The sequence below is a fragment of the Mesocricetus auratus genome, unplaced genomic scaffold (genome assembly GCF_017639785.1).
Source record: "Mesocricetus auratus isolate SY011 unplaced genomic scaffold, BCM_Maur_2.0 Super-Scaffold_100030, whole genome shotgun sequence".
NCBI classification, from domain to species: Eukaryota; Metazoa; Chordata; class Mammalia; order Rodentia; family Cricetidae; genus Mesocricetus; species Mesocricetus auratus.
Window position 1 is genome coordinate 13,522,326 of NW_024429211.1, and position 24,884 is coordinate 13,547,209.

The following is a 24,884-nucleotide window of genomic DNA, read 5'->3' on the forward strand; positions in this document are numbered from 1 at the left end:
GCCTAGAGCCTAAACTGAACTCAAAGCCCCCAGTTTCAAAACAAGTGTGTCTAAGGAAAACAGTACCTCCCACCCCACCCCATTCTGCCCCTAATGAAATCCCTCCACTTCCCTATCCTTTGCCACAAAACCCCGAGCTTGAAGCCAGTCTCCCCATGTAAACAGGCTGGCCTCAAACTCATACTAAAGATCTGCCTGCCTCTGTCTCCTGAGTGCTGGGATTAAAGGTATGCACAACCGTACTTGGTAAAAGGGATAATTTCTAGGAAATACTTTTTAAATAGTAGAAAATATTTATTCACTGAAAGGAAAGTAAAAAACAAGGAAAAGAAGGCTGGGGCATAGCTCAGTGTTCCCCTATTATGGGTGAGGTCCTGGGTTAAATTCCAACACTGGGAGACAAAATACAACACAAAATCTGACAGGTTATCTCTCCTCCGCTGACAGTCCAGGTCTTTTCCGTTGTAGGAGTCAGCCTGCTGAGGAAGGTCATTCAGTCCATGTTCCTGGGAAGAGCTCCTTCAATGAATAATGACAATACTGTCACCGCCACTTACTGAGGCCCTGACCTGAGCACCTGAAATGTACTCACATAACCGGCATCTCGAGAAAGGAGTCGGGCTAAGTAAAGACACTAAGATCTCACAGAGATTTGCAGCTGCACGGAACCACCTACTTTAGAGCTAGTCTGAGCTCCTGCTGATGTCTAGTTTGGACAAAGAATATGCCTGGCTTGCCTGCGGAAGTCACTATTTTCTTGAAACTGACTCCTTCCTTGACTTGATAAATGCTTACGACCTCACAACAGGAATCAGTGTGATGAGGAAGCTCTCACTTTTTCAACAGTTATACATTTTATTATTTTCATTCTTTCAACCGGAATAACATGATTTTCTATTAGCAGATGCATGTGTGACCTTGGCACACAAACCTGGTCTGAAAGGCAGCATTTTAGAGAGGCGCACATCTATCTCAGCCTTAAGAGGAGTCTATCACTCCTAGGGTAAATACTGGGTTAGGCTCCCAGCAGTGCTATCGGTGGCTAGAGAGGACCACTCAGCCTCTGCAGACAGGATGTGCAGGAGCTCCTGCTCTGTCCTGCGCACTGGCTCCCTAGTCTTTAGATACCATGTTTACAGCAAAGAGTATAACTAAAAACTGTCCCTCCAGAAAGGAAGTCTACAACAAAACACTGCTTTGTGCTGCTCGCTACTAAGAACAAAATTTATAGGAAGAAATATATATATATATATATCCATCCAGAGTTACTACCATTCCAAAGTCAGCCAATTTAAATGACTCTCATACAGCAGAAGGACTCCCTTCAGCTAATCTGCCAAGATCTGAGACTAGGATCCACACAGCAGAAGGACACAATCTTCCACTGAGCTCCCCACTTTATTTACCCTTCCTGCCCAGGAACTGCAGCCCTGTGGAGCCTGCCCCTCCCACTGACACCTGACCCCACTTTAAAGACGGAGAGTTATATGTGCTCTGTGGCTGCTGGAGACCATGATGGTCACTGGAGACCGTAAGTCTGAGTTGAGCTGTTCAAGGTCAGGGTCACGATGAGGGAACGAGGATCCTTCTTATTCTTGTGAACTGTGATCTTTCCTTTCAAGGCTTCACCTACAATGAAAGGCAAAGCATCCAGTGAGAACAGACTAGTATGAACATAATATCCAGTGGTTCTCCTTTTCTGTGGTCAGAGGCACAAGACAAGGCTATTGGCCTTCAGTGTTCTGCCACTGTAAACAAGAACCTACATAGGTCCAACAGTGAACACAGACCAGTCCCACCAAACCACACCTGCTACAGGGCAGAGCCAGGCTTTCCTGAAGACAGAGAGGGATGTCTGAGTGCCTTTCTAGCACCAAACCTCACTTAACTTTCCCCACCTCTCTGCAGAGTTGCTTAACAAAGCAAGGCTGACAGCGGTATCATCAGCATTATTAAGATCACACCACAGTCCTAGGCACACTTTCCCAGTGTGGATGGACACAGATGTAGGGAAGAATGATGACAGGTGTGTGTGTGTGTGTGTGTGTGTGTGTGTGTGTGTGTGTGTGTGTGTGTGTGTGTGTGTGCGCACGAGCATGCATGTGTAACTGTCTGAAAACTGAACATACATCACATTTAAGAACTTTGGTCTTGAACTCGGCCCCCTGAACATGGGTGTCAGTTGGGAGGCCTGGGGCCTCTGGCAGTGGAACCAGTATTTATCCCTACTATACGTATACCAATGGCCTTTGGGAGCCCACTCCCTATGGAGGGATACTCTCTCAGCCTAGGCTCTGCCCCAAATGATGTGATACATTCTGATGATCCCCCTTAGGAGGTCTCACCCTCCCTGTGGAGTGGATGGGGAGTTAGTGGAGGGCATGAGAGGATGGGAGGGAGAGGGAACTGGGATTGGTATGTAAAATAAGATTGCTTTTAATTTAAATAAAAAAAACCCAAAACAACAAAAAACTCTGGTCTTCATGCTCAAAGGGCAAGCGCTTTACCAACTCCTTTTTAATTTTAAATTTTCATTTTATACCAACAAACAGTCTCGATTTATGATTTACTGATTCTGAAACTGGGAAGGAAATACCATTTCATGAATTAAATAGACTTGTTATGATACATAATAGAGAGAAAAGTGGAGTTATGCCATGTATCTGCCTAAAACCATGAGACACGCTACAGATCAGAATGAATGAGGAGACGTGCACAAGGGATGGACTCAGCGCTGTGTGGACCACATTCTCCTCACCGATCCGTGGACTCCACACACCTCATCAGCACCCAGTGGGGCTTAAGTGCAGAAATTCAGATGCCTTTAAAACTTATACATAGATGGAATCTGAAAGAGCCTAAATAGTTTGATCAAGTAAGAGGACTCAACGTTTATAAAGATGGTATCCTCCTGGCCTAAAGACAGACACTTAGATCAACAGAACAAAGTGTGCGCTCAGAAAGAGGCCCATATGCATATGGCCCATTAATTTTTGACAAAGGAGCCAAGGTAATTAAATGGGAAAAGGACACTCCTGTCAAGAGATGATGGAACAACTGAAAAGATGAATCACTAACTCTTAAAATGAACACGAGATAGATTACAGACCTTATATGGAGAGCAAGTCTGAACGTTCCAGAAGAAACACAGCATCCTTGCTGGAATCAGCTGAAGTTTTAGGATCAGCACAAAAGGCACATGCCATCAACGACTGACATACTAAAACTCATATAAATTGTCTATTCTTTGGAAAGACATAGCATTATATGATGAACATATAATCAATGTACCTATTTAATAAAGAACTTGTTTTCATTTATACAAACAATTCTTACAACTAAAGGACAACAAATAACCCACCTAAAAATTGAGCAAAAGGGCAAGATTTGGTAGCACTTGACTATTGTCCAGAACTTAAGGGGCAGAGACTAGGCCAGGAGGATAGCACATTCAAATACACAGAGAGACTGTCTCAAAAATTCAAATCCTCATAAAATTCCAGTAACAGATGACGTTAGTAATCAGACAAATGCAAATACAAACATAAAGCTGGGCAGTGACCCAGCCATAATCCCAGCACTCAGGAAGCTGAAGCAGGAGATCCTGGACCATAGAGGGAGGCTGTCTCAAAGACAACAAAGAAAGTAGAGATAAAATTACACACCCAATAGAATTGCTAAAATAACTGACTTACTTGAAACAAACAGCGGCAAGAACTCACAACACTGGTAGGAGCATTAAACATGAACTGCCTTAAATATGAAGCAGACATTGCTGCTGTTCTCATGTTTGAAGATAAAACAAAAGATCTCTCTTCTGCAGCCGTCATTTCAAAGATTAGGGTGCAATACACACTTACTGAAGTTAATTAAATGGTGTGAAGGGTCACAGTAGTAAACATAATTCATACTGCTGAGACCCCTTCGACTGTCCATACCTAACTAAAGTGCCAAGGCAGTGGCTGTCACAGTGGGCTAGACAAGAGTAATTAGTCAGTGTCAGGCAGAATAAATAACCAGTGCTGCCAGGAGCGTGTGTACAGCAAGCTCTTACTATATGGAGAAAAAGTTTGAGCGAGTTCGTGTAAGCACCCTGAGCACGCTCACTGTGTAAAGAAACATCCTGAACACAATCATATTTTCAAATTTAAACAGAAACAGATCAGGATTTTAACACAAAATTGTTGTATAAGCCATGTTTAAAAAAAGTGCGTTATTTTCAGATGCAAAGAAACACCACACATTAAAAGGAAGTCTTCTGCAACTAAACCTTCTATCCTGGAGGCAGTCCCCCCACCCCCACAATCAAGCTGGAGCACCCCAAATTCTGAAGTGGGCCGTTCCTTTGCAATTATTTTTAGAACTAGCTTGTAAATAAAATAAACAAAAACAGTGAGTTTTGCTCCTAGCCAAATGGATCCTGGCTGAATTCTTATTTTAGACATGTTCTTAGTTTGAGAAATTCTTTATCCACATCTTTCCTTTTTTCCCCCTTTGTTATTTCCTTTTCTTTTTCCTTTTAAAATTGGAGACAGGGTCTCACTGTATAGTCCTGACTGGTCTGGAATTCTATGTAGAGCAGGCTAGCTTTGAACTCAAGAAGTCTACCTACTCCTGCTGGGCAGTGGTGGTGGCACCCGCCTTTAATTCTAGCACTCAGGAGGCAGAAGCAGGGGGATCTCTGTGAGTTCAAGGTCAGCCTGGTCTACAAGAGCTAGTTTCAGGATAGCCTCCAAAGCCACAGAGAAACTGTCTTGAAAAACAAAACAAAACAAAAAAAGTAGAAGAAGAAAATTTGGCTATTATGTCATAACTATTTTCTGTCCTATGCTTCTTCTTCCTGCTTCCCTCAGGGACTCCTGTTATTACCCTGAAGACAGGACACTTAGAATTTCCCTTCATAGTGAGAAACTCAAAGATGTTTGTTAAATCTCTCCCTCATTTTGATATCTATCAATCTATCATCTCTATCACTCAATCATCTATCTATCAATAAGTTATCTATTTATCTATCTGAGAGAGACTTTCTTCAAGGGGGGTCTCGTGTAGCTCAGAGTGGCTTTGAACTCACTACAAAGCAAGGGATGACCCTAACCACCCACACTTCTACCTTAGGCATTTGCCAACACGAAGCTCATTTTTAAAGCACTCTCACTGACCGTCAAGTTTAATGACCTGTCCTGCTACTAACCCCACAGCCTTCCACTAAGACACCTCTGTCCACCTACAGTGACATTCATGTGTAGTGTCTTCTCATCCATTAACTCCATGTAGAGAATAGACGTATTTCAATGTCTTTTCTGCTAATTCTGTCATTTCTGGGTCTTTATGAGCTCCTACTTTTCCTGCATCTGGTGTCTGACCAAATGCTAGCTATTAAGGACTTCATGGGGAGTGTCAGGTTTCATCATTTCCCTTGTAGTCACTGTGCTTCTTGTAATTTAGTTCCCTTTGAGGTTCATCTCAACGCTTTGCTGGTGCGTGCAGGTAACCAGGATAACACATTCTCACCACAAAGGACTGGTCTTTCTTGAGTCGCTACTGAATGAATACAGGTCATAAAAGCAGCGCTTTGGTTATGGAAGCCACTGGAGTCATGCACTGTAGTGCCTGGGTTTGTCTGTATGCTCTTGTATACCTGTCCTATGTGTCCTATCACCAGCCTTCTATGAGAGTCAGAGGTCTTATCTGGTCTGCTTGTCCTCCTTAGACCGCTGCCCTACAACAGACTTGTAGTCTCTATTCTTTAAAAGGTGCTAAGCTGGTTGCAACACTAGGAAAAGCCCAGAGGCGAAGCATGCACCAGTCATCTTAAAGGTTACTAGAAGAACAGGTAGAATTTCAAATTCCTACCAGTTATCAAGCATTTCTTTGTAATCAGAAGAGAGAATCTGGAGGAGCAAGCTTAAAGGCTATCTTTCATCTCCCTCAAGTCTGAAGCACATGAGGTGGGCAGGCCTGCTTTTCAAGTTCTAGTGTTAAGATGGCAAGCTGGCTGTAAGGAAGACCTTCAAGTTTTCATGCTAGGTCAGCATAAGCGGCGAAAATGAAAGCAAAGCTGCATCAACGCCCTGGTCTGTGTGAGTCTCGGCTCAGTTGTGCTATGCTTCAGAGAAAATGACACTATCAAGGTCTCATTTCCACAGCCAGCTCTGAAATCTGAAGTGAGAGGGGCTGGCAAGATGCGGCTTCCCTCTAATGGCCTCATCTGCACATTCAATCTATGAGCAACAGTGAAATCAGAGCCATCTCAGAGTGTTGGGAAATAGGATACAGAGCTTAGCATAATGGTATCAGGCCGTTCTCGTTCGGCTTCATCAGATCCTAACACGGGAACATAGATTCCTCAATTTTAGAAGCAGCACTAAGTATCTCTGACATTGAACCCCTTTGTAGCCCACTAAGTCTGAGCAACTGTCCAGAGCCATTCCCATCCATCACCACAGAACGCGTGCTCCTGCTGCTGGACACTAGTCTCCGTGTCCCTTCCACACACCTTCCCGGGTATTTTCATCAGTCTCTCACCACGTGGTTTGAAGACATGAGAAACGTGAGCACAAGCTGAGTCATGGCAGAGCAAAGATGAGTAAGTAAACATGGCAGCTCCAAGAAAGAAGAGGTAGAGCAGTCAGCATGCAGAGAGCTGGGACAGGAGGATTGCTCGGAGTCTAAGGCCAGCCTGGGCTCTAGAGGGAGACCTTGTCTTAAAAACAGGAACACATGTGTCCGATAGTAATGCTGTGTGTAAATGTCACTCCAAAACAAAATGAGAGGCTGCAAAAGACTCTTCCAACACCCCATTTACATGCAGTTTTACAAGTGTGACTGTTTACATGCATATATGTAGAAAAGGTGAAGCCACAACACTTAGGAATGATAGTCAACAGCTTCTACATAATCATTTCCTTTCCTCTACTGGAACTCTCCTATTCAAATTTCCCGAGTAGAGTAACTACTGAGTGAGTCTCATACATTCTATTGCTGATAGTGGTTTAATCACTTAGGAAATAAAACATTTTCTCTTAGTCATATATGCATGTTGTCACTTACTAGTTACTGACTAAAGAAACACTTTCTGGAGGCTAGAGAAATGGCTCAGCAGCTAAGGGCACTTGCTGTTCTTGCAGAGGACCTGGGTCCAAGTACCATATGTTGGCTCACAACCATCTTAACTCCAGTTCCAAGGGCTCCAAAGGCCTCTTCTTATCTCCACAGACATATGCATGCAAACACACACGGGCAGACAAAGTATCACATACATAAAATAACACTTGAAGTTTTTCTAAATTACCTTGTATTAGTTTTGAGGTACATAATAATCTCTATTTATTTTAGAAGATACAAGTTATACTTAAGGGTTTGACCATGTCACTCAATGGTTGAATGCTTGCCTAGCGTGTGTGAAACTACAGGTTTAATCCCTAGCTCCCAAAAACAGAGCAAAAGACCAAACAAGCTACAAACCTAAGACAAAACTGAAAACCTTTCTTAAAACACAGATTTTCCTAAGTTAACTTATTTATTTTATGTGTTGTGTGCCTATGCACATGTGTGTTAGTATACTTTGTATGTGTGGGCGTCTACGGAGGTCAGAAAAGAACATGGGGTCCCCTGGTGTTGGAGCTAAGGCGGCTGTGAGCCACCAGGTATGGGTGCTAGAATATGAAGTTGGGATCACTGGAAGAGCAGCAGGTACTATTCCCAGCTGAGTCATCTCTCGATTCCCTAACATACACCTGGAATCAAACATTAACATACTTTAAACACACATAGGCAGGCAGCTCTAAAACTCCCAATCTCAGCATCTGTTATGGTCTCCTAATGACACGTGAGTAACCACCCCCCCCCCCACCATGAAGGTAATGCTTCTCACCTTCTTTAACTGGAAACGGCTTTTCCAGAAGAAACACTGTCTGTTTCCAGTGTGTTTTGGTGCTCTGAGGGCCCGTAGAGAACACGACCTGCATTGGTAAAGTTCAGAAGTATTTGATGAAGTACACGATTTCTAATATCATGGTACATTAGTCTACTATATCAAATACAAGCTGCAACTGCTTACAACAGCAAAATGTTTCTGATCAAACACCCTGGGGCACAAATCAAACAGAGTACTCTGCATAATTAATCCTTATGAATAACTCATGATACTTACCCTGTTGTGGCAATTCTTCTCAAAATATATATCAAAGTACCCAGCGACTGCCTGTGATTTAAAAAAAATATGATTATTAAACTAATTACATGATGTAATCACTAACTATTCAGTCTTTTAAGACTTGACAAATTAGAAACTGTATCACAAACCTAACTCATCACTATTTTTCCAGGAAAAGATGTTGTAAAAGTAAATAAACAATATAATTGGCTTTCCCCCATAGAACAGCGTGATAATAAGGGTAACAAGGCTAATCAAACAATCAAACGGCTTATCAGAGAAAAAGTCAAACAAGGCTGCCCAAGGTGAGGGGCCAGAGACAGAGGCCCAGCTACACTGGCTGAAGACTCAGGTGAACAGCTTGCATACAGCAAGGGTAGCCACCCTGTGACCCCAGCTCTCCTCAGCCTTCAGACATCTGCAGCCCAGGGCAGGCTAGGAAAGGCCTCAAGAGCCCAAGTGCATCCAGACTCACAAAAGCACGGATCTATGAGTTCACGGCTACAGTACAGGAGAACTTCTGCAACTCAATTTGTTTTCATCTAGTTCACCCAACTTCAGAGCAAATCACAATAGCTCTGTAATGGGATCCGTGCATACAATTTTTAAATGTTAACTATTTATTATAAATGGGCATAAATCGCAGTACCCAAATAAAAGTGTGTTTACAGAAATATCATAAACACATGTTTTTGATGAAATATAGTTGAAAAAAATACATATAAAGAAAATCATTGTAAGTAAGCCTAAGGGTTACTGAGATAACACAAGAAAAATCTCCAGAAAAAAATTAACACATTCAGATAAATATATATTTCACATTTGAAAAAGATTTATTTTTTTATTTTATGTGTGTCTGCACATAGGTATGGGCACCATATGGTAATGATTCACGTGAGATAAGAATTGACAAACACGCTGATTAATCCAAAATTGAAAGTTTTAAGTCTTTTTTTATTGATGGCCAGACCAAGGTGGGCGTGAGCCTCTGAAGTTTCTTGGTGCCCATACTCAAGGACACAACATTTTAAAGGCAAACCCCAAAAAGACACATCAGAATTCAACGAGGGTCAGAGTAACCTTGACACGTTCATTCCTGCCAGAGGACAGTAGTTATTCTGAATATAACTTGCCAATTGTTTTGGTTAACGCATTTGGACCATAGTCAGGGCAATAGAAACCTCCAATGGATGCCAAGGCAGATGGGAGCCTGGAGGGTGGAAGGCAGAGGGCTGAGAACTGTCTAAGCAAACACAAAATGGAGTGTGGCCTTCTCTCAGTCATTTCAATACATGTACTTAATGTCTGTGGCAACCACAAGAGGGCAAAGAGTTACAGGGGGCTGTGAGCTGCTGAATGCGGGTGCTGGGAGCTGAACCTGGGTCCTGGGAAGACCAGCTCCTGCCATTAACCACCAACACATCTATCTCTGCCGTCCAATTCTACCTTTATTTGTTTAAAACTTAAATGCCACTATTCCCCCCACCTTTTCTAAATATGGATTAGGTGGACTTAATCGGTTTTCAAAACTGGCATTAAATTAAGCTTACAAAGTGCTAAAAACAAGACATTGACTATTGCAAATTCACCAACAGGCCAATTTGTGTGCTCTGCTGCTTCTGCAGAGAATGTGGAATTTTATTGATCTTGGAAGCCTAATTCACAGTGAGTCCCAGGCAAATCCAATACTTAACCTTGAAGTTCATTACATTTTAGACACCATGAGGGAATGGCAATACCGTGGATACTTCTGCCAAACAGACTCACAAAGCAGAGGTTCTCAGACACAGACGACACCAGAAATCCCTGAGGTTCCAGGGAGCTTCCATAACAAACCCCTCGTCTCAAATACCTACGGCACCCTCACAGATGAAGCCAGCTGCTTTCATAAGTATAGTTCTGCGTGCTTGCCTTATTCGCCACTGTATTCCCGAGGCCTGGCCCACAGCTCTGCAATACAGACTTTCTGGATGACACGGAGTAGACACAACTGGACTACACCACTCACCACACTGACCACACTCTGCCCTATCAGACTACAGTGTGTCTGAAGAGCAAGGCCACTCACCACACTGACCACACTCTGCCCTATCAGACTACAGTCTGTCTGAAGAGCAAGGCCACTCACCACACTGACCACACTCTGCCCTATCAGACTACAGTCTGTCTGAAGAGCAAGACCGAGGCATAGCTCAACTCTAGAATTCTCATCCAGCATCATTTTCTATAGCTCTCAAACATTTTTAGTTCCTTATCTCTTAAACCCAGCTAGCCATATGTAGTTAGGATAACTGACTAAATCATTGTACTCTGTACATTGATGATTCACCAAAGAAATGAATAGAGATAAAGAAAACTGATAACAACATAATGATGTATTACTGTGTTTTGTTTTGTTTTTGCTGGTGTATGTTTTTAAGGCTGGCTTGTTTAGAAAGGAAAGACAATGGTCAGGTACAATCTTCTGGGAAAGGTGAAAGTACTTAGTCAAGTACTCAAACCAGCCATTCCCACACAATAGAATCCTCATAAAAACCCTTCAGAAGGAGATCCAGGGAGCATTCGGACTGGGGAGTGCATCTGTGTGCTTGGACAGTGGCTCACACTGCCTTTGTGACCAGGGCAACTCTGGTGTGGGACCTTCCCGACCGTCCCATCCACTCTTCTTTTGTGTCTCTCATAAGACACTGGAAAAAGCAAACTGCCCAAGACCGAGTGCTGGAATTAAACGTGTGAACCAGCACACCTAGCTCCAAGTGCTAATTTCAATGAACTGTATTTCTCCCCTTGGAAGTCACTCAAACGTAAGGACTGACTACCACCACGGAGAACTAACTGGAAGCGATGACATCTCGGTAATACCAGTGAATGACCGGAGCAGAGCTTAAGGAGAGCAGGCACAGAGTACATTCCTGTTAGTTTCCCGTAAAGTATCTTGTCAGCAGCAGTAGGGACTGCTTGGGAGAAAAGATATGAAAATCGAGCAGCTGGCTAACCTACAAAGTCAGGGTGACAATCACACCCCACCACCACACACAGCTATTTCGGTCAGAGACGCTTGAACTACAAGGCTCTGAGGCCAAGAGAGGGGGCATGGGCAGCCATCAACACCACAGTAAGAAGTGAGATGGATAATAATGACAGAGGACAAACAGGAGAGGAGAGATTGGCGGGCAGGTGACCACTCTTGACATTATTGAGAATCTTTTGATTCTGACATGAGGCACACAGGGCAGTAAATCAGCCTGTGGCTTTATTGTGGAGAACACTGTTCCAGCAGGAACTGCTCACGTCCTTGGGGGTGTCACAGAGGAAGAAAATAACACAAGTAGCTATAAACAGAATCATTTGAAAAGTCTCTTTTAAGTCACATTTTTGCTTGTTTACTTTGTATGCATGAAAGTATGCAGTTTGTTTTACATTCCTGCATTTGAGGAATAGTGAGTTAGAATTAAACAAATGACTTTTTCATGTGTGTCAGTGTGGTGGGTCCTTTTTACAAAGGGAACGCCTTTGTGTGTGCATGGAAGGAGACAGCAGCCAATGAAATGAAATCAGTCTAGACTCTAGACTGTACGGGAAAGAAGGAAATTAAAAATCATCATGATCACTATCACCTGCAGGGGGTAATTCATCATTTCTGTTCCTCTTTGGTATCATGTTCCACCAGTGCGTGGTTACAGCAGATACAATTAGGCAGCTGGCCACAGCCGTGGAGGATAATGTGCTTTTGATGGAGTTTATTCAAGCATGGAGAAACAGAGCTTGTAATCCATGTGGCAGGATCTCTGCAGCAAAAGCACAATTCATCTGCTGTGGAGTATTTCTTTCAAAATCTCAACCCTGAATTTAGACGACGGCAGACGAAGGGTCTGAAGCAAGCAGCAGATAACGCAGGGGTAGTTCAGAGCTTATATCATAATACATAAGCGCATGAAGACACAGACACGGGCGCCACGGCTGCTGAGCAGACAGCAGCGCTGTGATGACTGGCGCAGAAACCAGCAAACGTGAAAGCTCCAGCTTCCTCCCCAGGCTAACTACGCCTTAAATGATAGACTCTTTCTTCTTCAATTAATTCCTATTCTGTCCCAAGAGTGAATTTGCGTCTCTGCTTGCTGTTGTGATCTCTCCAGGGGACAATGCACGCTAAGTGCTGTGCAACTCCCAAAGGGCAACGCCAGCCCAAGTGGTGTTAGGAAAGGACTGAACAACACACAGGACGCCTAACAAGACTCTGCAAACCTCGCTACAATACTAACCCATCCCCAGAGGTCGGCAGGAAGGCCCTTTCAGGTTTAGATCACATCCTTGTAATTTCAAATTGCTTATGAACATGATTTTAGGAGCAACTTGAACCATTATTTGAGTCTAAAGTAGAGTCTGCTTTAAAAAAACAACAAACAAACATGCTATGTTACCTAAAGTGGGCTTGGGTACTCCTGCTTCAGCCATCCAGAGTAGCTATGTCTACATCCTCGCCTAAAACAAATGTCTGCCATTTTGTACACTGTTACCTTAATGCATCTAATTGTTCCTTTCTTCTGTCCTGTAAACATAAGCTATTGACTTATGTGGTTAGTATTACTATTTGGCTCTTTTGAACTGGGATCTCATACAGCCCAGGCTGGTCTCAAACTCACGCTTATGTCACCATGCCTGGCTTAAAAGTCTCTTAATATGTTATGTATATGTAAAAAAATGCACTTGGGTGCACAATGAGATGAGCTTTCAAACCAACTGTAGTTGTGAAATTCAAATGAAAAAACATAAAGCAGCTGGGAATGGCAGTGCACAACCTGAATCCCAGCACTTGGGAGGCAGAGGCAGGAGGATCTCTGTGAGTTCAAGGCCAACCTCATCTACAGAGCAAGTTCTAAAACAGAGAAACCCTGTCTCAAAAAGGAGGGGAGGAGGAAGAGGAAGAAGGAGGAGGAGGAGAAAAAGAGATTACAGGCACATGACATGGCACTTTAATTCTTAAAGAGTTAATTGGAGTGGAGCTTGGGGTTAGTTAAGTCTTTCAGGGTTACAAAATGGCAGAATATTTGTTGGAGTGAGTGTTCTTTTATTTTCTTTCCCCTCCCTTCCTTTTCAAAGCAGGCTTTGTAGCCCAGGCTGACCTGAAGGTCATAATCCTCCTGCCTCGGCTTCCCAAGAGCTGGGATTTTCTTTCAGGGTCCTATCATTGCCATTAGAAATGTACTTGCTGACTTTAGCAGGCCCCACTTGTTCAGCTGGGACCTCCAGCTCACTCCGGCATGATCCGTGACCCAGAAAGCCCCATTCCTGTCTCTCCCTCCTTCTCTCCAAACCCTACCCACTCAGAGAGTCTCTGAACCAAGGAAAGGCACCAGAAAAGCACTGCAGCTTCCTCCCTAAAGTTGCCAGTTTCCCAAGTCCCTCCTACAACCTATAACGTCTCCCTGCTTTTGTTTGTGGGCATGGCTTCTTGGGCCTCATCTCTGGAACTGGAAAATCTGCCTGGGAGTTGCTTTGCTCAAGTAAACTTATTGTTATTCTTTCTCAGTTCAGCTTGATCTGGTCTGCTGTGTCTTGGCAGAGAAACCTATTATTGGGGGACAGAAAACCTATTGCCATTAACTATTTAAAATTCTCTCCTTATATTATGAATTTCTTTCGGAATGGGCCCAGGGCTTCTTCTTCTCTTTTATTTATTTACTTATTTTGGGGAGCGTTTTTTGAGGCAGGGTTTCTCTGTGGTTTTGGAGGCTGTTCTGAAACTAGCTCCTGTAGACCAGGCTGGTCTTGAACTCACAGAGATCCGACTGTCTCTGCCTCCTGAGTGTTGGGATTAAAGAGACTGGCTTGCCTCCAAAGGCGTGCACCACCACCGCCCCGCCCTTCTCCCCTTTTAACTGAGACAGAATTCACATATCATAAAAGCTACCTATCTAAATAAGGGCAAAGGCACGCTCTTCCATGCAGTCAGAGTCAAGTAGCCTCACAGCCCTAGAATATTCGACACCAGTCCATGTCTACACTTGCCTGTTCTGAATCATTCACAGGGAAGGACTCACACAACAGGCCCTATGCACAGTGCCTGCAGGGTTTATCTACACTGTATCACTTCTTCATTTCAGTCTCTAGGTCATGAGTCCCTGTAGCTCAGAGTAGCCTTGAACTCACTACGCAGCCAACAACAGCTTGATCCTCTGAGATTATAGGTGCTCTGTATCACTTCTTCATTTCAGTCTCCACGTCATGAGTGCCCTGTAGCTCAGAGTAGCCTTGAACTCACTACGTAGCCAACAACAGCTTGATCCTCTGAGATTATAGGTGCTCTATATCCCTGACTTTCTCCATCCCTTTCCTGAATGTATCTCAACTTGTTACTCATTCTTCCTGCATTTTAGTTACTGAGAAAAATGGCTGTTCATGGTACCATGAACTGTGAGCCACAATAAACTCTTCTTTCCTTGGGTGCTTGTCAGGGTTATTTCATCATAGCAATACGAACGGTAGTGAGGACATGTCTTGTCCTTGTCTCTCCTGAGTTATTTTCTTTTGGTGTGAAGCCCAGCGCTCGGATCTTTTAACACCGTGATGATCTGCTGCTAACTTGTACTCTATTGAGTTTTAGAATGCTTGGCTCTTTTTCACATTGGGCACCTTATTTTAAAAAAACATTTTAAGTCCTTTCCTCCTGAACACATCAAGTCTAGTTCACTTAGTGTCCACTTTGGGCTAACTAACTAATACCTGTGGCAGCTAGAGCTGATCTTATCCCTCCTGTTTCACCTGGTTCTTGGTCCATGCTGTCTTCTCTCGATTGCCTTTGATTATGTTCTATGCACTGAGTTTTTTTTTAAACTGCCAGTAGAAATAATTTTAAGCTTATAATGATAGTCTTCTAGAGAGAGTTCTGAATTTATTTCTCAAACGCCCCAGGGAAGTAGCAACGCCGTATTATCGTAAGGCACTACTGGGATCCAGACTCCCTGAGCCATGCAGGGGCTGAGGCTGCTGCGGTTGCGGCAGTTCTCTGGTTTCTGCTCTACCCTGTTCTTGATGTCAGTCTTTCAGGATTTCTTTCAAGATTCCCATCGCAAATCCTTAGGAAGACAAGCACCCTTCCTAATAGCCAGGAGGGGAGGCTCCCAAAGGGACGGCATGAAGCTGCTCAGTTGCTTCCTGAGTGGCAGTGCCTGCCTAGCAGAAACAGCCATGAGTCTGTCTAGCTTCTCTGGGTCTTCCTTCTTTCTCTGTCCCCGTTACCCTTGTTTTCTCCCTCCTCCCCTCTGTGACAAGGTCCCACACACCCTAGGCTAGCCTCAGACTCACTATGCAGTTGAAGATGACTTCTGATTCTTCTGTCTCCACCTCCCAAGTGCTGGATGACAGCCTGGTTCATGCTGTCCTAGAGATGGACCCTGGGCCTCCTTGTATGGTAGGCAGACACTCAACAAACTGAGCCACATTCCCAGACCCCTTTTTGAATTCTCTTCTTGTGAGTCTTGGATAGATTAGTGTCTCCGTCTCCGTCTCCGTCTCCCTCTCCCTCTCCCTCTCTCTCTCCATGTGCCAAGCACAGTAGAACATGATGAGTGAGGGGCTTGGACAGTCCACCACGCCGGGTGGTGAGTAGCTCCTGGAGTGTTGGGATCACAGATCACCATCACTCTCCTGGCTCTTTCTGAAGATCATGTGCAGTTTAGCAAGATGCTCTGATAGAGAAGCATGGGAAGGGATAACAGATGGAAAAATGGCCACTGACCAGGCTTGCTTGGGACAGCAGAATCATCCACACTGGAGTGGTTCCTGTTCCTGGGGACTCAGCTTACTTGAATTCTAAGCTGGTCAAACTGCTGCTATGCTGCTGCCTTCATAGACTTGCTAATAAGAAGCTTTCAGAATTCCCAGACCTTAGGAAGCAGCATAAAAATCCCATCTCGAAAAAACAAAAAACAAACAAAAACACAACACAATAAAACAAAACCACACCTGTTAACAGCAATTTTTATCAGCTTTGCCAAACAGCGTCAACATAATTTGAGAAACATTTTCAAAATATTGTTCCATAAAATGGTTGTTGGGACCAGAAGAGGCGCAAGCCCTATGTGACAGGCCACACAACAGCACTTACACAGGTCAAAGGGCACAAGTCAGCGCTGAGCATCGGATCCCTTCCTCTCAGTCTGTTCTCTCTTTAGAGGTTGTCTCAGTGTTGCGTTCCTTCAAGCTTCACCCAAAGCCCTGTCTCTGCAACTTTATGCCTTCTGATTTATGCCTCGTCCCCTCCACTGATTTCATTCTCTTGGTTTCATCTCTAGGTGGTTCCTTTCCCTCCATCTCCTTTCTGACAGCCTGTGTCAATCATGGACATTTCTCGCCTATGCTACAGGGCCAGCCTGCATCCGCCCCGGTCCTTCTAGCTCCACATTCCAGCAGCGCTCTTTTCCAAGGCCACTCTGACCACACCACTTGCCTGGCAGAGCGTCTTAACCACTTCTCGTTGTGTTAGGAACGCACAAGGCAGCAGATGACCGAGAAGGCTCTCCACCTCTACAAACACTGTGGTCTACATGAACTAGCCAAGCTAGACGTCTCTCCTAAAAGTTAACACTTCACCTATACATACTAATGTGGTTGAGCAGAAGCTATTTCTATACACGCATGTAGCATGTACTGATCAAATGACCCACTCCCTGACCGGGAACTTATCTTTCATTCCCCTTCCACCAAACCCTCTGCTGTTAAAAGTCTTGTTAATTTAGCCTGAAACTTATATAACGAAACTTTGTCCTTAGTGTTCCCTTTGACTGAGGTGAACTTTATTCTCATGAGACTCATCCATATTACGGCCACACATACTCTCTTCATTGCTATGTTCTCAACACAATTATTTACCCTGTTAAATATCTGTTAAATATCCTGTTTGCTCTGTTAAGTCTTGGATTCTCTGCAGTTTGGGGCAATAAGAAGGCTGCAGTAAATATTCTTACACATGCATATGAATGCACTTTTGCTGTGTCCCATGCAACTTCTGTGGCTGAAGAGGTTGCTGAGTTTATAGAAATAGACCTCTCTGGGGTGGTGAGATAGCTCAGTAGGAAAAGGTACTTTTAGTCAAGCCTGATGACCTGAGTCCAATCCGCAGAAACCTCATGGAAGAAGGGGTGAGGCAACTTTTACAGCTGTTCTCTGACCTCTCATAAAACTCTAGAGATCAATATAGTAAAACCAAATGAAAACCCAAACAGCTTTGTCATCCCACGTCTCTTCGAATGCTCAGTGAGACAGAGAACGCACTCTGCTAAACGTCAAACACAAATGAGCCCTCCAGCGCCCAGTGCCCAGCACCAACAGCGCCTACTACCCGCATTCTTCTCTCTTTGCATCAACTGTTGTGAAGCAAGTGTCTCACAACACGCCTCTTTAAACAGGACCTGTGAAGTAATGACAGTGCCCTTGTCACAGACTGCCAAATTCCCAGTCATTCTTTGTGCTACCTAATATCCATGGTGTCGATTGGGTATCTGACTCTTCCAGTAATGGCTGTGAACACACAGCTGCTTGTACAGCTTACTACATACACTGACCGATGCTGCAGCTCTTAGCACAGGTCGGTCAGTACCTGAAGATGCTTGGGACACAGAGGAGCAGATACAAGGATCAGGCTCAGGTCTAGATGGCATGGTCATCCTGACAAGGAGACTGAACATCGGCTGCAGAGAAGTCAGTGAGAGCCACTCTCCCCCCAACATAAGCCTTCCTGAAAGCAGCCTATTACAACATCTGCCAGCTGTCTCACTGAAATCTATGACGAACGTTCAAGACAAATCTGACTATTTCTAAGCAGCACAGATGTGTTTTAATAATTAGTTTGTTTAGCTGATTAGTTTTGCAAGGTCAAAATTAGGTCAACCTACACCAAGGAGTGCCAAGAGCTGATTTACTACCCGGGAATGAGTTTGGAATTAGCTGGTTACCACTGTCAGATTTGTCAAAAAGCCCGAAAAGAAGATTTGAAGAACAGTTGCAAAGAAACAGGCTCCTTCTTTAAGCCATTAGAAAAATGTAAAGCTTGATTAAAAAAAAATAAAGCAAAATAAAGTACTATGACTAAGGAATCACTGAGGTTTGACTATAAACATTTTGAAGTTTATTCTCATAGCAGTGTTACTTGCCTTAAAAGCCTGAATAGCAGAGGGAGAAGCAAGAAGATCTCTGTGAGTTCGAGGCCAGTCTGGTTTACAAAGTGAGCTCCAGGACAGCCAGGGATGTTAAACAGAGAAGGCCTGTCCTGACTCTGCACAAGGTCAAACCTGAGCTCAAAGAAGTCACTTCCAGCTGCTTCTCAGGCACATCATGAAGAGAGGCAGAACCACACTGAGACAGCATGGTTTTTAGCTCCTGTTCTTTCATCTACTTGGACGTTTGCAAAGCCCTAGGTAGGGAGGCCCAGACTTCTTAGCAGACACTTTCTCATTAGGCCTCAGAAGACTGCCTAGCCACACAGACAGGAGAGTCCAGCACAGCAATTCCTCTAGGCAGCCTCCCCACCTGCTGGGCCCAAGACTCTGGGGCCTCAACCCTGTGAGCCCCTCAGCACTGTTATGAGGAGAAGGAAAAGAACAAGCCATTTATGGTGGGAAGCAGTGACTGACACAGGTAATGATAACCTTAAACTTTAACTCTGGAGTTGAGTAAGAAATAAGAATGTTTTAGCTTGGCCACTTAATGAACCCAAAGATGTTTTAAAAGGGGTAACCTCTTCAGAAAATGGATTTATGTGACATATTAGATATGGCTCAAATAAACTAATGGGAAAACTAGGAAGGAGCCTTGAATGGCAAACTATTTCCAAAGAGGGATGTTTCTTTATCCCACAGAATCAAGCCAGCAGTGGCTTTTGGAGCTGAGGACAAATGCTAGGAACAGAGTGAGACATCAGTCTGGGCCCGGGTCTCTTGGGAAATCTAGAGCAGCCCAAAGGCAGAGCCTATGCTCACTATAAACAAGTTCTTACTGTCAGGTGGAGGGCGTGGTTCCTAGCAGTGCTCAGACCCCAGGCCTAAACCATGTGCCACCATGATTCACTGTCACCAACAGGAGGCTTTCCCCATTCAGGTCTCCATGTCCCACAAGCTCTTCCAAGACAGGAATTTGTTTTAGGCGCCTCGGAGGAGACTATGAGTAACGGGCTTATTAACTAACTCAGTGAAAAACTTCTCAGGAGAGAAGGCTGTTGGGTATAGTCACACACTCCTATAGTCCTGCTACTTAAGAAGGTGACACAGGACAAAAGTAAACTCAAGGATAGCTTGGGCTCTTAGTGAGAAACAGGTAACTCAAGTAGCGTTCATTGTTCAGGGAACAATTTGAAACCTACTGCTCAGCTGCCTACCAACTCTCCAAAGACCAATATGAGTGAGGGCTTCTCTCTCGATCTGACCTCACTGTAGCGGAACGCCCTGCACACCGTGACTCTGCTTCCCGCTGAGGGTGCTGGTCAGCCTGTGAAGGCAGTGTCCTCTTCCTGCCACAAACTGTGACCCTGGCCTTATTCTGTTGCACTCCCCAGGAAGCTGGACAGAGGCCAGCCTGATCCCAGTCTCAAGACACTGGAGAGCAACCACTGTGGCACCCCGTCCTCCCCCCACCCGCCTCCAGAGTGACCTTCTGCAGGAATACTACCCACTCTAGTCTGAATTACTCTATCATACAATGACTACCATCATTTTGTCACATAAAAACGTCTTTTATTTATGTTTACGTGTCTGCATGGGGGTGTGTACAGATGTGTATGTGTGTCTGAAGACGGTCCTGCATCTCCTGAAGCTGGAGCTGGGGAGTTGTGAGCTGCCATGTAAGTGCTGGGAACAGTAACAACAGTCAGTAATCTTAGCCACCGAGACACTTTTCTAGCCAGTTAATAATTATATGTAGTATAAAAGTAAATTGGAAAACTCATAATTAGAAGATAAGCAAGAGAAACATTGTTAGGGTTGGCTCAGGTAGATAGCAAATACAGACCTTCAAAATGTGTTAAAGGAAGGGAAATGTAGTTAAAGAAACACCTTCTAAAAACGGGTGCTTTAAAAGTTTTTTTTTAACCAGGTGGTGGCAGCACATGCCCATAATTCCAGCACTAGAGAGGCACAGACATGAGTTCAAGGCCAGTCCGGTCTACAGAGTGACTTCCAGAACAGCTAAGGCTACACAGAGAAACCTTATCTTGAAAAACAAAAAAATTTGTTGTTGTTATTTTTTGGGGGGGACAGATCTCATACCATAGGCTGGGCTGGTCTCAGTGCTGCTGGAACAGTCCTACCTCACCTGTGAGCATGCCCAATGGAGATGATTTTCTATACTGGTGAGGGTTTACAGAAGCTGCTCTGTCACCGTGCTTGGCACAGTAAGCAACCCTACAGTTACACGAACAAAATGAAAGACAACCAGCAATGCAGACGGGGCTGGGGAGATGCCCACGGGAAGGAGCACTTGCTGTGCAAGTGTGAGGCCTGGGCTGAGGTCCTAGCATCAGGAGGAAACCTGAGCATGGCTGGGTGCCCTCTGCAGTAGAACTGGGGAGCAGAGCAGTGGATCTCTCTTGGCTCCAAACCAGCTCAAGTTGAGTTTCTCAAGGCAACAGGGAGGCCTGGAGGAAGACACCCGATGTCCTTCTCTGGCATGCAATACACACCCATTGAGTATTACGGCATCTTACTGGCCTGCCTTTGGAGTTCTGACACGATACATCCCCAGCTGCTGCCACTAAGAGCACCACTTGTGTCTATTCACTAAGCTCCCTTTTATAGAGCCCTGCCCACCTCCCATCCCTCTCCCTCTCCCCCCACCCTTCCTCTTTCCAGCTACTCCTGTCCCCGGAGGCCAGTCTCCCCTCTGCCCTTTCCCCCTTATGACCCTTTTCCCTTAACAAAACCCCTCTGCTGGAACTCTGTTGCATCTTTCTCTCTTGAACCACTTCTTTAAAATTACAATAGCCATCATACACAAAGAGTACAAAACAAACAACAAAAATAAAAATAGAATTCACAAGATGAAGCTAGTTGTTTTAGTTTTATAGTCAACGAAGTCTAGCAAGTTAAAATTGCTTTGAAATGTCCACATTATATATACATGTGTGGGCAAGCAAAGCAGGTTGTACAGTTGTGCAAAGAAAAGGTGTTTAATCATAGATGGTTCGAACCACCTTGAGAGGCTCTACAGAAGCCTATCAGCCTCCAGCACACGGGCTGTGGAAATTAAATCCAAAGGGTATTCTTGTTATTTTAAAAAAAATCCAATTTTCTCTAGTTTTTCAATTAGGCCACAAATTTGAAATCTCATCAGGAGAAAAACAATTGTGCGCATATTTAAACATGTTTAACTCCTTAGAAACTGTTCATCTTGTCACTGTGTACTCTAGTTTCAGAATGAGAAAGGCACTTAGCTTTTCTGAAGTTTATTCTTCCCCGTGCAAATCCGCAGACTTTGTTCCCTCTACTTAAAGACAACAAACTCTTGCTCTCATAGCCCTCCACCTCCATCGTCACCTGCTGCCTGGCACTGGCACTGCCCATCCCCAGGCCTCCCATCAGCGGCACTGTTCACCTGTCCTGCCCGTCGGTGACACTGCCCGTCACTAGCTCTGACCATCACCAGGTCTGCCCATCCTGCTCTGCCTGTCACCAAATAGAAGGGGAGCAGTTCTAATCAGACACCTATCCTCTGAGATACGTCTGTGCTGGATTAATCCATCTACTCAGGAGCAGCCTCAGACACCATGTTTGCACAACAGTCCCTGCCCAAAGAGGGGTAAAGCAGACCCAAAGGGGTGAGCCAGGCTTCCTATGACAAGGCTTATTAGGGGCATCAGGTGGAAGTATCCTATTCATGCTAAGAGACAAGGTTTCAAGACTCAAAGAGCTACATTTCTTTTTCTTTCAAGGACTTACTATCATGTGTGTGCGGGTCAGGGACAACTTGTGGAATCAATTCACACATTCTCACCCTTCACTTTCATGTAAGTCCTGAGGACTAAACCCTTTGGCAGCTGAGCCTTCTCTCTAGCCCAGGATTTACTTTGAATGTGTTGCAAAGCAGAGACGCCTGGCCTACTTCCTCAGCTAGATCTAGCTCTGTCTCTGTTTGGACTGCACATTCAAACCCATCCATCCTCCTCTCCCTCAACAGCTGCTAGACTACTGGTTCACCACGTACAGAATGCAACACATTTCACGCTTGTTTCAGATACACGTGTAGTCTGGCTGACTGCATTCCTGTACGGTCTTATTTGTTCTTTTCGTGACTCTACAATCCCACTAACAAGGCTTCTTATGGGTCAAGGAAAAGATAGAGCATTTGGTACATCAGTAAAACACGATAGTAGTTTCTATTCCTCATCAGTACAATGCGACACTCTAGACCAAGTCAACCCAAATGACTACGAAAACTGAGTGACAGAATGAAACCCAATGCACAACTGCACTCTTCCTGTCACCACAGGAAGAGGCATTTTATTTTAAGATTGTGTGAAAGAAAACTCAGAAGCGTTAATATTCAGTACTACATAGGAATATCTGCTTCTCAGCTGAAACTTACCACAATTCCCTGACAGCTTGTGCTTAACATGGCTTGGATACTCCACCCAAACAAGTGTGTTGTCCATGCAGATGGAATTAGGCTATATAGTGAGACTCTGTCTCTATAGGCACACAGACCTACAAATGTGGATTTGGATCTGCCTACCATCTCAAAGGCCCCATCTTTTTTCCTGTGACAGAGCCAAGTCCTTAAACACATCTAAGTTAAGTGTGGGGACCTACAGGGAGGCATAGGATAAGAACTTCTGATTTTGAAGATAAAGTTGAATGTTCTCCATTGAGTATGACAGATAATAACCAAAGGAAATGAAAACAAAAAACAAGATTGCCCACTATTGTCTACTAACTATAGGAGACAAGGTCTTACAGCTGTGGCTGTCCTTCATCTCCTGAGAGCTGAGATTACACCACACCCAGCTGCAGGGACTTTTCTGAAGTCTACTCATCTATTAAGCAGATCTGTCCAGCGATAGCAAAGGCAAAGACAGACTGTCAATGGCAATAGCCGTTCTCATTTGTCACAAGCCTGGTAATTAATTCATTGCTCTGTCAATCAGCTGCACCGCTGGTGACATCTGTGGAAGCAGGAAGGGGTGGCTTACCGTGCACATGGCTGTCTTGGTGGCTCTCAGGGTGAAATCGGAAGAAAACTCCAAGTCTGAGACAGACGTAGTGTGGCAATCTATATGCTTCCCATCAGAAAGAGGAAAGAAAAAGGTCAGTCAAAGGAGTAACAAAGTCTGGCTAATACACAACAGCTGCAAATCAACATTTCCTAACTTCTAATCACAAGCCATTCTGCAGATTCTTTCCAAACTAAAGAAATATTAACAGTTAGTTAATGTTTCTTTAAATCAAGTTGGTATCTTCTACTTTGACTTCCCGTAAGAAATAATATCTATGAAGTCACACACTGATCTGTCTGCTAGTTTTGTTGACACATTAAAGACTTCAAATTTAAAACTTAGTGTTCTTTGTGCCAACAAAATCATCTTACACACCACCTGTATCTGCTATGCTTCAGGTTATGACATTAATCTTCTTAGAGGAAATACCAACTTGAAAACACATGCTGATGAAGGGAAAGACTGTCAGAAACATTCATCTCTCAGTGTATTTAAATATGCTTGTTAGATACAAGGAAAAGCCACAATTATTCAAACCCAACAGCAGAACTGTGGATTCATCTCGGAAAGAAACAGCATGTTCCTTTCTTTGTCTTCTGCCCTGGCTCAAGCTCTCCCAGTCACTTTTTAGGAAGGGTTGACACGTGATAGGATTTATAGCCAAAGTCTAGATCATCACCCTCTTTTAGAGTTGAAGAAAAATTCTAAAGAAAGTTACAGTGTGGGAGGGCTTCTAGGTGGGGAAGAATGGGAGAAAATAATGTCGAACAGGCAAGTTTGACACCATAGAGCATCTACTAAACACCTTGGCGTTTCAGTCCTAAACCAGCTAATCCAGTTAACTATTCACAGTAGTTTGAAGGATCAAGCAAAGGGAACCAGGAAAGAACTCAGTCCTCCCTTCCTGCTCTGCAATAGTTCCAAAGTGGCAGTAGCTGTTCCCCTCTGCTCTGATGCAGACAGCCCCACACATCTCTTCCTACCAGGGAAGGAGAGTATGGAGCGGTCAATAGTGGATATTAGTGTACCAGGCACCAAGTTAATCAAGCTTGTTTGCTGAGGAGTCCTTTGTTCAGAGAATAGTTATATATTATAAAAGTCACTGGCTAGAAGGAGATACTGCCCTAAACCCACAGCTGAAATATTCACACAGTCCATTATCTACATAGATAACCAATGTGCTAAGAAACTCAAGGTGACTCCTCATTGCCAAGCTATGGTGAACCCACTTAAAATCAACAGTCACAGTAAACCCATAGGTTAACCTGGACTAAAGTAAAACACAAAAGGATGAGGGCATCTCCACAGTGGAAATATTGCCCTACAGTTTCAGATACGTTCATGGTAATTAATCTAGCGAGACTGGAAGAAATCTGAGTAAGAACTGTGGAGCATAAGGTAGGAATAATAAGCTGTGGGAGCCAGCGTGATGCCAGGCGGTATTGAGGCAGATGCCAACACTGCAGATGCAGGCCTCCACCTTCAGGAGGCCCAACTGTGTGTGAGTGATTCAGCCAGTTCCAGGACTTG

At 44.2% G+C, this 24,884-nt stretch overlaps 1 protein-coding gene across 1 annotated transcript in view; it reads right to left on the reverse strand.

The window, feature by feature from the left end:
* Window positions 1–273: 273 nt before the first annotated feature.
* Prmt3 (protein arginine methyltransferase 3) overlaps window positions 274–24,884 on the reverse strand; it is a 72,435-nt gene continuing 47,824 nt past the window's right edge. Inside the window, exons 13-16 of the mRNA XM_005083216.4 lie at window positions 23,331–23,417; window positions 8,153–8,203; window positions 7,874–7,961; window positions 274–1,629 (exon numbers count right to left, since the gene is read on the reverse strand). Coding sequence (XP_005083273.1) covers window positions 1,520–1,629; window positions 7,874–7,961; window positions 8,153–8,203; window positions 23,331–23,417 — 336 coding nt within the window. The 3' untranslated portion in view covers window positions 274–1,519. The remainder of the gene's footprint in view (window positions 1,630–7,873; window positions 7,962–8,152; window positions 8,204–23,330; window positions 23,418–24,884) is intronic.